This window comes from Scyliorhinus canicula, chromosome 8 (assembly GCF_902713615.1).
Source record: "Scyliorhinus canicula chromosome 8, sScyCan1.1, whole genome shotgun sequence".
Taxonomy (NCBI): Eukaryota; Metazoa; Chordata; class Chondrichthyes; order Carcharhiniformes; family Scyliorhinidae; genus Scyliorhinus; species Scyliorhinus canicula.
This window is the reverse complement of record NC_052153.1, coordinates 131,588,989-131,602,837: the sequence shown is the minus strand read 5'-3', so window position 1 is coordinate 131,602,837 and position 13,849 is coordinate 131,588,989. Positions and strand designations below refer to the sequence as shown.

At 44.7% G+C, this 13,849-nt stretch overlaps 1 protein-coding gene across 4 annotated transcripts in view; it reads right to left on the bottom strand.

The window, feature by feature from the left end:
* The window catches only part of kiaa0825 (KIAA0825 ortholog), a 593,054-nt gene that overhangs the window by 337,000 nt on the left and 242,205 nt on the right, over window positions 1-13,849 (bottom strand). For all 4 annotated transcript variants that reach the window (XM_038805261.1, XM_038805263.1, XM_038805262.1 and 1 more), the window contains exons 15-16: window positions 8,735-8,956; window positions 7,523-7,925 (exon numbers count right to left, since the gene is read on the bottom strand). In XM_038805261.1, the coding sequence (XP_038661189.1) occupies window positions 7,523-7,925; window positions 8,735-8,956 (625 nt within the window). The remainder of the gene's footprint in view (window positions 1-7,522; window positions 7,926-8,734; window positions 8,957-13,849) is intronic.

Here is a 13,849-nt window from a genome sequence, read left to right as displayed (position 1 = left end):
GAATTCAAGCCAGAGCCCCCAGCACACAGACACGTGTGCCCCCTTGAAGATCTATGTGGACGGTTCATCCACAGTTTTAGATGGCGAACGCATTACAGGATGCAGTATTTATGTGGAAGATGCGCAGGGACGTGCACTAGAGGAGATAGCATTAAAGTTACCCGGATACTTAGGCGCGCAGGCAGCAGAGCTCGCGGCCATAGCATACATAGTGGACCACCCAGATTCATTCCCCAGCCCAGCAGACATATATTCGGACAGTCTGTATGTCTGTAACAGCCTCACAGATTTTCTACCCCTGTGGAGGACAAGAAGTTTTGTCTCCGCGGACGGGAAGCCCCTTTCATCAGCCCCATTACTCCGCCATATCCTAGAGAAGGCAAAGGATAGGACGTATGGCATTATTAAGGTTAGAAGCCACCATCGGTCATCCCCCCCTGGAAATGTGAAAGCCGACGCACTGGCTAAAGCAGGTTCCAGGCTAGGTCATTTTTGGACACCCCCAGCTAGCGCCCCTGTGAGTTCAGTTCAGGTCTCACAGACAGACATTGAGGACCTAGTACAGGCAATCTCAGGGAGATTAGTAGAGGAAAGTGTTTGCCCCCTTACGACAAGTTTAAACACGCTCTGACCACACACGAGGGTGTGGTTATCAAAGACAAGTTGTATGTGGTTCCTGAGAAGGACAGGAATCAAATGATTGCCTTATTCCATGATGGTCATCGACATTAAGGGATCGACCCTACTACAGCCCACCTCAGGTAGCTCTGTTGGTGGCCCAATTTAAGAGACGATGTAATGCACTACATAGAGAACTGTTTGATTTGTGCACAGAATAATCCGGAGAGGTATTCTAAGAAGGCACATCTCAGCCACACTCGCCCCGTTAATGGCCCCTGGACTAACCTCCAGATCGATTTTATAGGTCCATTGCCCCCTTGCAGGAATGGCTATAAATATGTTCTGGTGGTCATAGGCTCGTTTACGAAATGGGTAGAGGCGTTCCCATCTCGTACAAACACAGCAAAGACAGCCGCAAAGATCCTAACGCACCACATCTTTACTAGATGGGGACTCCCCAGAAGTATTGAGTCGGACCAGGGATCTCATTTTACAGGATGGGTCATGAAGAACGTCCTGACCATATTCGGCATTAAACAAAATTTCCACATTGCGTATCACCCCCAGTCAAGCGGAATAGTGGAACGCATGAATCGGACTCTAAAATCGACCCTTAGAAAGATGGTCCAGGAAAACAATTCAACTTGGGATTCAGTGCTCCCATTCCATGTTTTTACGGAATACTGTTTCATCTTCAACCGGTTTCACCCCACACACATTCATGACCGGACGCCCCATGAAAGGTTCTGAATTCCTTTCAGGACTCGACATGACCAGCCCAGAAGTGACGGCCCTCACGCACGAGACAGCAGTAAAGCAATTAGTTGAAATTGTAAGGTCGGCTCAGTTAGCAGCCGCAGTTAAATTGGGAAAGAGAAAGAAACAGAGCAAGGCTTGTTTCGACAGGACTGTTCATTACACAGAATTTCAGGTTGGACAACAGGTAATGTTGTCTGTTTACAATCCCAGCACGTTTTTGGCCCCAAAATTTTCAGGCCCGTACTCAATTTCAGACAAAATCAGCCCTTCAGTATACAAGATAAAGTACCCCAAAGGGAAGACTGCCTGGTTCCATATTAACCAGTTAAAGGCATACAGTCCAACCACTCACACCATGTCCTGCTAGACGCAGCAGAACACCACGCCCCGCCCACAAGAGACACATTTCCACCCTTCCCCTCACAGACCAGCTCCTCATCGGACTCGACCTCGACTCCGCCCATTGACTTCAGACCACGCCCCAAAACGCCCACAAGCTGCCACAGCAGAGACAGCGACTGTGACTTTGACGACAGCCACAGCACGCCTCTCTACTGCTCTGATACCACAGACCCCACACACACCAACTACAACCCCGACTACAGTGATTTGGAGATCACTTACATTAAAACACCAGACCCACACCCAGCCCCACCGCCCAACTATGACGACCCCGACAACGTTCATACAGATTTAGACCCCACGATTTGGCACAGGGACAATTCTTGGAGACTTGTCCGAAATGACGAGAGTGACCCCCGGTCACATCACGCTATGATTGCATGCCTGATCCATACAAGGGAGAAGAGGATGACTCTGAGTCTGACTCCCGATACGGCAACCCCTTTGCGACCCTGTTCGCAGAGAATGAAGAGAATTGAGGTGTCCAGATGATGTAAAAAGAGGAACCGCTTGAGAGATAAACAGTGTCCTTTCTGATGGAACCTGCAAGAATGTTTGGTGATGTTTGTTTGTTTGTTAATGTTTGTTTTTGGAGATTGGCCACACGACTTTCAACTGAAAAGCTTGTAACCACCTCACATGCACGTTAGTTTGTCCGCTGATATCTCTGAGAACTTGACTCAGCTGCAATGTCTGGAGCCCAATTTAAGGCTTCACCCTTCACCCCACTAGGAGCATCTTGGCTCCTCCTTTTTTTTAGGTGCCCCTCTATTCTGGGAATAGAGGCTGCAAATCCACGATGACCACATTCATGCCCGTTCATTCCAGGTCGCTCAGGCAGTGGAGAAACGGCATTGAGGACCCACCCTGTCTGAGGACCCCCCCCTCTGGTCAGCTAAGCTCGGGTACAGCACAGCACGCCCTACCCGGGGATTCTATTCAAATCTTACCCGTCGCGGCCCATACGCAACTCATTCGGATATCTCATTTCTAAAGTTTGGCTTCATTTGTTTTGTTTCAGGTAGCCCTTCAGCTGCCACTCCTTATGCTATTTACATCCAGGAACATTGGGATGGTAAATCGCAAAACTTGCGAGACGGCTCGCAGTAGCACAGTTGTTAAGTGTATGTCTGGTCCTAAATTCTCTTTTGAAAAAAAAAATGAGGGGAGTCACAGTGAGTGACTTGGCCATTCATTTAAGGGACAATTGGAATAAGAGGACAGATACACTAGCATGAAAGGTATTAAACGGATCATTGACAGATACTATGCTTGATCCCCTAGCTTTCGGACGTTCGAAGGAGGGACCATATCAGGATCAGAGCAAGATCAACAAGAAAGAAAACAGAAGGAAGAGAAGAGAGAAGAAAGATGACAGCCATTGAATTTTTCTTCCTCGCTTTTGTACATTTGCGCGCGACTGGAAATCCCTTTAACCCCACCCCGGCCGTTAATGTTTCCCAAACACTGACTATTCAAAGCCCAGTAATGAACAGCGATGACCCGACCTGGTGCACAAAATTTATGAATTGGTACTCCCCATCATATGTTGTAGAATCACTTTTGGCGATAGCAGTTCTCTGCATCGTAGTACAGACACTTAGGTTAAGGAAATGGCGAAGGAGAGCATACCGCTCTCGTACCCCAGTATATAGGATCCAATCCCCTATTTCCGGATTTCCCCAGACCCCAGAAACGCTTGAAATGTAAATAAAGGATTTACTTCTGCGTTGTTGATATCTAAATAAAGGAATGTGTTGGAATGATTATGTGTCTCTGAGTTCGACTGCCGAGCCAGAAATGGAATGTAATGATGATAATGTTTTAAAGATAGGAAGTTAAAATGTTTAAATGTGTACGGGAGTGTAGTTTACAAAGGTTAGTTAGAGGTTCCCTAGTAATGCATGTCCCCTTTGACATAGCGCCAACCAGAGACTGTTAGATAAAAATCTTGTGCCATAATTGAGGAAAGTGTAGAGGCCATGGGACTCGTTGAGGTCAGGGAACACAAAGACACCGAACTTGGGTGATCCTTCATGATTTCTGATGAGGATCACAAGGAGGGAGTGTAGCCACCTGGGGCGGCCACTGCCCAACACAAAATGGAAGATTACAAAGAATGCAGGGAAAATGGACATGTTGCAAAAGCAAGCAGCTTGCAAAAGCACTTGTGTATTCTGACTGCTGCAGAAACCAGACAGCACTGTGAAAGTTAGCATACTAATGAGGCGATACCCGGTGATTCCCAGGTACAATGGAAACAAGTTAACTCAATTCGCTACAGTGAATAGAAGGCCAGACTTCTCGCGCCAAGAGAAGTCCAAAACAATAAGCCCCAAGAACCGCCCAGTGATCGAGGGACTGCCCCATTATTGGGGAAATTCAAATCAATCGATTGGGAAGAGACCCAATCGATTGCGAGTGTATAGAGGGTCCGCCCAGGTGGGCGTGAGACCCTGGGAGAGGTATAAGACAGAGACCCCGACCCCAGCTCTCTCTCTCTGCCGGCCCTGCCAACAAGAACACCTTTGTAGCAGCTCTCGAACTTGACCACGGAGAGGATAGGCCTGGCCAGCAGCCTCCATCAAGTAAGTGTCACACAACGCACGCTACGAGAGTAGACACTCCTGACCCCTTTAGTCCACACCAACTGGAAGCCTGCGGATCCAGGACAAAGCTAGAGGCCGTTGTTCCCTGATCCGGCAGTTCCCTTATTCCAGATAAGTATTGGCCTGTTAGTGGTAGGATTAGCCTAGTCTTGTAGTTATTTATGCATAATTAGTAGATAACTGTATTATAATAAACGTGTCTTGTTTGAACTTACTAACTGTTGTATGGAGTTATTGGTCTGAACTTGAACTTGAAACTTGTGGCGGTATCTTAACGATACCTGGCGACTCTAGAGCTAAGGAACGAAACAGAGCCAAATTGAGTGTAAAGCACACTCACCCAGAACGAGCAACAGTTTAATGGACCTGTGCCTTGGAGGCAAAGCAGCCTGTGCCTTTCAATCAAACAGAAGGCTCCAGAAGGCTGTGCTGATTTAAATTGGTGATTGCAGATGGACTGGCACCAATGATAGAGACTGGCCGCCATCGGTGATGACTCTGTTTGATTCATTTGGCTAATGACCAATGAATTGGACCCAAAGGGCCCGGTAACAGGTGATGATTGGATCTGAACCCACTGGAATGTTTTAGAGCTACAGCGGTTGAGTTTTAGTTTCAGTTTTACTCCTGGCAGACCTGAGGAAGGACTGCTGTCCTCTCCCTTTGCCGCTTTCTCCAGAAAGGCTGTGTTTCTGATCTGGCAGGGAGCCTGGATAAATCAATGTAGGAGAACTAAAAGAGGCTGTGCAAGCAGGGGAGAACCAACCAAACCTTTCTCCAGAAAAGGCTGGAGTAAACCAACCAACTCTCTCTCCAGAAAAGGCAGAGACCTGGAAATAAACCATGTACTGAGAACAAGGTTTGATGTGAAGCAAAGGGGCCTCTCCAGGAAAAGCTGTGAGCAATATATTTCTAAACTACAGAGAAGATCATTACAGGTTGCAAACAAAGGACTTTAATCACCCAGCGTGCTGCAAGGAAAGCATTCTAAAGAAAAACCATTGGAACCATTATCTTTTGACCTTCATCCTTATTATTTTCACGCCTTCCCCTCCCTCTGTATTTACCTGTCTTGTGTGTGTGGGTAGGGGGTTGGACAATTAAAAGGGTCATATTTAATGCATATTTCATAATTATTTGTGTTATAAGTAAACAATAATTAATATTACTGTTATTAATATTTTTATAAGAATTATTGGTTAATTAATGTGTGTTGTAACGAGCGGGGCTAGAATTGACCGTGCTCAGGATGTTCTAACAATATCCCTGAATGGGGGATACATTATTGAAGCGAGACCCCCGGATCCTTATAGTTTGCAGGATATTTACAACCTAGTTGATGTAATTAAATACAAATATCTGGAAGAAGGTAATAATTGTTTGCTGATTCCTCTCCTTATGGGAGAGATGGATCAGTTCTTCTGACCCAAACAAATATTTGTGAACTTAAGTGAGTCACTATCAGAGAAATTCTCCCAATCTGGAATAGCCTCACAAGGGATTAACATTATAATCCATTTAAGAAATGAAAAGTTTAGAGGGAATTCAATGGGAAATATTTTTGCCCAGTGGGTGGTGGGGATCTGGAACTCATTGCCTGAAAGAATGGTAGAGGCAAAACTCATCATAACATGTGAAAAGTACTTGGAAATGCACTTGAAGAGTTGTAATCTATTCGGCTACACATCAATGTCAAACGCCATTGAGCAGAATGGCTTCTGTGATATACACACGGTGGGCCAAATAGCCTCCTTCCGTGCTGTAAATTTCTAAGATGCAGATGCCTTCCCGAACCATGACCATCCCAAATTCAGCCCAGTACTGGTCCAGACAAGCCCATCATAATGACTGTATGATCTTGACGATACCACGCTGTACCTTATTACAATTGAGCATACAGAACTTATTCCTCCCTGGAGTAGGATGACAATATGAATGCCATGCATTGCCCTGTAGCATGGCTCACAAAGCCATCTCTCACCCTATGAGCTCCTCTGAGCCCCAGGACTATTTTTAATCTCTCACCCTAACTGAGAGATCCAAGGAACCCAAGAGCTGCCTTTAATCTCTCACCATGACTGGTCCACTGAGTTCCATGGTTACCATGAATCTCGCACCCTGAGTATCAGATCCACTGAGTCCGGTACTGCCTTTAATCTCCCACCCTGACTGTGAGGTCCACTAAGCCCCATCACTGCTTTTAATCTTTTGTTCCAACCTCTTGGCCCCACAGCAGGGACTATGACTGTCTTTCAATGAGCTCTCTTGTTTCATCTTTACTGATGACAATACAGACTGCCCGCCTCTCCATGAGTCTCTGTGCCACACTGACATAACCCCCCTCATATTCGGGACTCTGCGTGCATACAACCTTGTCCACACAGTTCAATTCCTATCCACCTCCTTCTGTGCCTGCATTCTAATCTTCCATGTCGGGTTCCAGCTTACTCATCCTTAGTCTTCCCTTCTGTCTTGGGGGGGGGTCCTGATCTCTGTGTGCAGGGGAGGGGCTTAAATTTAACTTTGCGAATGGGAATCCTAGCATTGCCGGCATGTTCAGGCCTCGCTGCCTCAGCTGTGTGACCCTCAACAGCACTTTGAAATTGCAGAGTGCTATGAAATAAGGTGAGAAAAGGTGAAGCCTGCAGGTTTCACACAGCTTTTCCAGCCTGATCCAACAGTTCCCAAAATTGCACCCACCACCTCTAATTCTGCCTTACAACCATCCCCCAAGTTCCTCCAAACTCTACACTTCAGAACTTAGTTTAGCTGTTAACTAGAAAAACATTGTACAATGGTAACTGATAATTGATAAAACCTTGTACTTTCATCTTATAGATTCTGAAACAATTATAACTAAATATAATTACCAGTCATTAAAGGAGGACAAAGGAATGGTTTGAGATCATCCTTGAATCAATCAGGACTATTAAACATGGGTCTACTGAAATAACTTCCCCTCCATCCAGATATATTTTAAAATTATATTGACTTGCAACACTTTTTTAAGTCAGCATTGTGTAGCTTTAGTTACATTAAAATTTCAATGTACTGAATGGAACTGACAAACTATTTATAAATATATATTTGTGAACAATGTTATAAAGCGGAATATTACAGCGGTCACTTACTCTTCTGTGCACAATTCTGTTGCTTTTTGTAGTTGGGCATCAATCCATTTAGGTTTCTGTTTTTCCAGACAATTGATGACCTTCTGTATTATTGGTTTGGGACTTTCCTTTTGCTTTCCCATAATGGTCTGAAGACATTCACTCAACAAACCTAGTTTATCTTTACTCCATCGATCTATTGTAACACTTGTCAAAAGCTCTATGGCATTTCCATCTTCTAAGGTTTGGCAAATAGTCATAACATAACAAAGAAGGCATGATTTCCGGAGTTCAGGAATGTTGTTTTGAAGTTTTGTTTCTGCTAAGTTGAAGAGGTATTTAATTGTTGATGGCAATGAAGCAATTGCTGCAGGCAGATTACCAATTACAACAGAAACAGCCTGAGCTACAACTTCTGTCAAATCTGAAAGGAAAATATTAATGATGATAATTAGTGTTAGTACTCTTAACATATCTTGCAGAACTAAATCCAGCGGTGGGATTCTCTGCCCCATCACGCCACATTTCTGCCTCAACCCACCAGCAGGATCCTCTATTACACCGGCCGGTCAATGGGGTTTCCCATTGTGGGGCAGCCCCACGCTGTCGGGAAACCCCCGGGCTGCCGGCAAAACGGAGCATCCAACCCCATATAAACCAACAGCAAATTAATAAAGTTTATTTATAAATTTATATTAGTGTAATTTTCTGTACATGGACCCTGATTATATCATGGGGTGCAATTGTTCTGTGTGAGGGCCCCAGGCAAGTCACAAACTAACATGTAAAGGCACACCTGCAAGTTCCTTTCCAAACCATACACTATCCTGACTTGGACCCATTATTCCTTTACTGTTGTGAAGTTAAAAACCTGGAAATTCCTCCCGAACAGCACTGTGGGTGCACCTACATTACAAAAACTGCAAAGGTTCAAGAAGGCAGTTTACCACCTTCTCAAGAGCAACTAACAATGGGTAACAAATGCTTACATCCCATAAACAAATAAACATATTCTGTCAAAAAATGAATTTGACTCAGGAAAACTAAAATTGATTTTAAATGTATTGCAAACATTTTCACTAAATGTTTAAACATAAGCTTTGAAGAAGTTGTTTCATGAAGATCACAAATTTAATACAATAATTTATTTCATTCTATAGAAAACAATTTTTTTTTAAACTTGTTACGAGGAAGCACATATTTAATTTATTATCTTCAACAAAAGACACTTACTTTTTCCAGATTCTCTTCTTTTAAATTCCCTTGGTATATAATCCCATTCTTTGGGAATTTTACTGAGCAGACTTTCTGGAAGCATTTGCTTATGATGATATGTAGAAGGATACTCCACTGATTGCCACATGAGAACTAAGGAGATGACCTGCTTCAGTACTGTCTTGCTTGCTTTGGATATGTAGAGGTTCAGACACCTTAACACCTCGGACTTATTTGCAGCTGTGAAAATTGATGATTATAATCAACTTTTGCACGTGTTAAATAGGATACAGTGCATTCAAGTTACTTACACAATGGAATTCTGAGAAAGGAAGTCTTTTTTTGTTAGTACACATCTAACTTCATCACAACTTTGAGTCCCAGTTGCTTTAGCACCTCACATTTGCATTGAGACAAAGATGGGCAACAATTTCAGGTTTGGGAACAGTAAACAGTCTCCTTGGACGATATTTTAATTCATTCAAAACCCACATACTTGCAGTGTTAAAATAGGGCCCCTTATTTCTAAAGTACTGCATATTCAACACTTAATGCAATGAAATCATTAAATTCTGCTTTTTCCAGGTCATGAGCTAAAACCGTGCACTCTGCTAACAGTGTGGGTGGAATTTTCAGCTCTGGAGGCTTGGGCAGAACTTTCAGGATGGTAACCACTAAGCTCCATCCAGAATTGGCCCGATGGCAGTCAAAAGCCCACTGCCATTTTATGCTCAATTAAAATCTGATTGGCAGTAGGGGGGACTTCATTCCGTCATTGACAGATTGGCCGCTAGCTCTGCAACCTGTCCGGGAACAGCTATACCGTGACCAGAAGAAGAACTGCAGCGCTCTGCCTGGAACTAAATCCCGGGACTGATCATGAGGTGGGTCCTGTGGGTCCCAGGGGAGAGAGGGTAGGGGATGCCCTGGGGGTTCCAGATGGTGGCAGTCATTGCATTAGGATGTAGGCCGGCAGGAAGGGGGCAAGGTGCGAGGTAGGGCCGTAGCTCCCAGAGGGAGGTCTGTGGTGGCTCGAGACATAGAGTGGAGGCTCCTAGTAGTTAACAAAAGGATTTACTGATGAAAGGCAAAAGCAGTTAAGTAACAGGCACAGAACACAGTATAATAAGTCTTAGCACTTGGCTCCAGAACCCACACTGCCCTGCTCCCAGGGTTCCGCACAAACTCCCTATTGGTCAGGGTTCACGCGCACCAGCGCGATTGCTCCTGAGTCTGTTACGTAGACCATGGAGCCTGTGCTCTTAAAGCGATCGCGCTACTACAGCGCCCCAAATCTGAAGGCGCCTGGGGAGTTGTTTCTTTTTTGGTTTTCCGCTCTGCCCTAACACACACTCGCCAGCCTACAAATTGAGGCTGGGTAGGAAAAGACACTTGAGTGGCCATAAATGGTAACTTAAGAGCCTTAATTTAAAAAAAAAATTATTTTAGTACAAACTTGTATCAAAACAGCTTACAGCAAACAAACAGCCAAGGATCCCCTCTTGCAGCCCGTTATCCACAACCTCACCAATGGCTGTCAGAAAGGGCAGTGCCCATAATTTTACAATGTGAAGGATGACCTGACGGTGATTGATGGTATCCTCCTCAAGCTGGACAGGATTGTCATTCTGCTCAGTCTCCAGAGCTTGGTGCTCTACCAGATTCATGAGGGACACCTGGGCGTCGAGAAGTGCAGACGCAGAGCCCGGCAAGCTGTCTACTGGCCCGGCATCAGCCAGGACATCATGGACATGGTCCTGAACTGTGCTACCTGTCAGCGGTTCCAGCCAGCGCAGAGCAAGGAGGCGCTCCAACAGCATGACATAGTGACCTCTCCGTGGTCCAAGGTTGGCATTGGCATCGACCTCTTTCATGTGAATGGTCACGACTACGTATTGATCATCAACTATTTCTCAAATTACCCTGAGGTGCTGAAGCTCCCAGACCTCACCTTGCAGACCGTCATCAAAGCCTGTAAGGAGACGTTCTCAAGGCTTGGTATCCTAATCACCGTCATGGGCGACAATGGCCTGTGCTTTAACAGTCGAGAATGATCCACGTTTGCCAGGTCATACAATTTCCAGCATGTCACCTCCAGTCCGCACTATCCGCAGTCCAATGGAAAAGTCGAGAAAGGGATTCAAATTGTGAAACAGCTCATCTGCAAGGCCGCGGACTCTGCTTCCGAAATACACCTTGCACTGCTCGCGTACAGGGCGACTACGTCCACTGGCATGTCGCCGGCTCAACTCCTGATGAACAGGGATCTGCGGACAACGCTTCCAGCCATACCCTGCCAAACCTGGATCACCTCCCGGTGCTGCAGAAGATGCAGCAGTTCAGAGACCGTCAAAAGCAGTGCTATGATACCCATGCCACCTATCTGACCGTGCTATCCCTAGCAGACACTGTCAGGATCCAGATACCGAATGGTAGGTGGTCTGCTCCCGCTGTCGTTGTTCGATAGGCTGCTCCCCGCTCTTATGTTGTACGTATGGCTGATGGCTCAATTGTGCAAAGGAATCGACAGGCACTGCGCAAAGTTGCCTGCCCGCAACCACTTTCTCCCACATTCCCATGTGTTGAATTGCCACCTCCTGATACCTCACACTACGAGGCCACCAGTCAGGCTTCCATCCTGCCTGTCAAGGAGCCTTCGTCCCCTCTGCCACCTCTCCGGCGGTCGACTAGGATCAGACACAAGCCTCAGAGACTGGATTTGTGAACATTTGTTTCATTTGCTCTGTTCTGTTGTCCTCCATCAGTCACGTTAGACAGACTCATTCACATGTAAATACATTCACATACGCCAACAAAACATTAAAAAAAGGGGAGATGTCATGCAGCTAATGAACACATAGAATAGGACACGACCAATGAGCAGTCAGGACACTCAGGGGTGGTATCTCACTATAAAAAGGATGAGGCACCCACACCCGTCCTCTTTCCACAGACCAACATCTACAGAGTGAGACAGAGTGTATCCTCAGCATCACACCCCAGCAAGTGGCTTAGAGCAAGGCTGGTTCAGTTAGACTGAGTTACTACATTTAAATTAGCAGAGAGTCGAACTCATTGAGAACTGTGCTAATTGTTCAATAAAACACATTGAACTAATTTCGAAGTCTGGAGCATCTTTTGCTCGGAACTGCATCAGGTGGCAGCTTGTGTTATTCCAAATTACATAACACAACAACAGTTATATGGGAAAGCTGGGTATAGAGGATTATGGGCCAAATGCAGGCAATTGGGACTAGCTTAGTGGTAAAAACTGAGCGGCATGAACAAGTTGGGCAAAAAGGCCTGTTTTCATGCTGTAAAACTCTAGCTACTGTTATTACTGTAATATATCAAGCAGCTACTTATAAATGTATGCTGTAGCTAGAGGTCTAAATCAACTTATAGGGTTAAATGACAATTGAAATTAAAATAATAATTATTTAAAAGGCTGAATTTTCACGGCATCGTGGTAGGCATGGACTGTGGGGCTGGGAAAATAGGGTGAGTCGATTAGGACGGCTCGCTTACACATTCCTACCTCTGGGACGTTTTTCAAAGGCAGACTGGGAAGTTCGCTCCATGGAGGTGGACAGTCAATTAACATTGTCAATGTAACAATTAGGAGTCATTTTACAGAGCAGCCATTCCCACCCCGACTGCTGAGTGCAGCAGTTGCCAGTTCAATGGAGGCATGGCCCAACAGTGGGGCCATTGTCTGGAAAGTTTCCATCCATGGCCCAAACAAACGATCAGGTTTCCCTTCTGCTGCAAATGATTCAAAAGTGAGCCTCTGTGGGGGTCTTCTGACACGGCCTTCTGACACGGAGTATGAGGAGCTCACCCAATGTCCTTAATAGGAAGGCGAGCATGGAGGTAGGCAGTTTGAGGGCCTCCCAGAAGATTGCTGAGCTGGTCCCACTGCTTTGAAGCTCCAATTGGTCCCAATACCTGTGGGAAAATCCAGCCTAATAGGTCTTTAACAGATTTGTAATTGGTTAATTAATTTGAGTGCTCTATGCACAATCCTCACAGATAACCTATAATTGGTCTCAACATGCTTGAGAAAGAGGGGGAATTGATCAGCTAGTGAACTCTGCCAGAAACTGCATTCTTGTTTTTTATCAGGGCAGATTTAAGCTTGATTGTGATGCCCATCATATCTGCAGTCTAGGCTAACAGGATGGCTATGTCAGTAGATTTCTAGCTACTTATTTCAGGATAGAAGTGGAGAAGAGGGAAGAACATTGGCAAAGACAATGCACAGATATTCAAATTTTGTTTGAAATCAAACGGGGCTTATTTTGAAATAAACATATCTGCTGAAATGTATTTTGTTTTACTGGAAAGAGGTTATGGAGCTGAAAATCAGCATGGGCAATATTCCAATGTACCGGTATGTGTAAAAATTGAGGACCTAACAGTCGCAATGTGGGAAGGCTCAGGAATTTGGGTCAGAAATTTAAAGACCCATAACAGTTGCAAATTACTTTCCCCAAATTTCTTCGATCAGTTAACTTCATATGTCATTTATACACTGCTAATGCATTACAGAAAGTGAGGGACCTTTCTGTATTGAACTTCTTTACATTATTGTCCACACAGCTTGAAAATCAAAAATGAATTTCAATACTGGCTTCCATATTCATTGTTTTAAAAATTCCAAAATTTTAAAGCATTCAATCATTATTGAAATTAGTCTAAAATGACATGGCCAGGGTTTTACGCCTTGGTGTGTCTCCCCTCTCCCAGTGGATACAGCAGGCTATTTGAATTACCATTTACTTTGGCAGGACGATAACATCCTGCTGGGCAGGAAGGGCCGTAACATCCAAGCCCATATCTCTGGTCTTTAGTTTCCAGATTTTAAACAATAATTCTGGTACAATGCACAAAATCGTGGTGGGAGAGGAGGGGAGAGAGAGAGAAAGATACAGGGAGAGAAAATGCTATTCTTTTTCCACTTCCCAATAATTGTTTCCACAACAAATTCAAAGCCAATAAAGTTTGTTTTATCTTTGCAACTGAAATTCTAAAAAAGATACTTGTTCACGAGAAGAGAATCAACGTGCAAATTTTTGTCAGTGAATATGTTCTGATCCTTAATCAAATTATAATTAATATTTTCAGCAATAA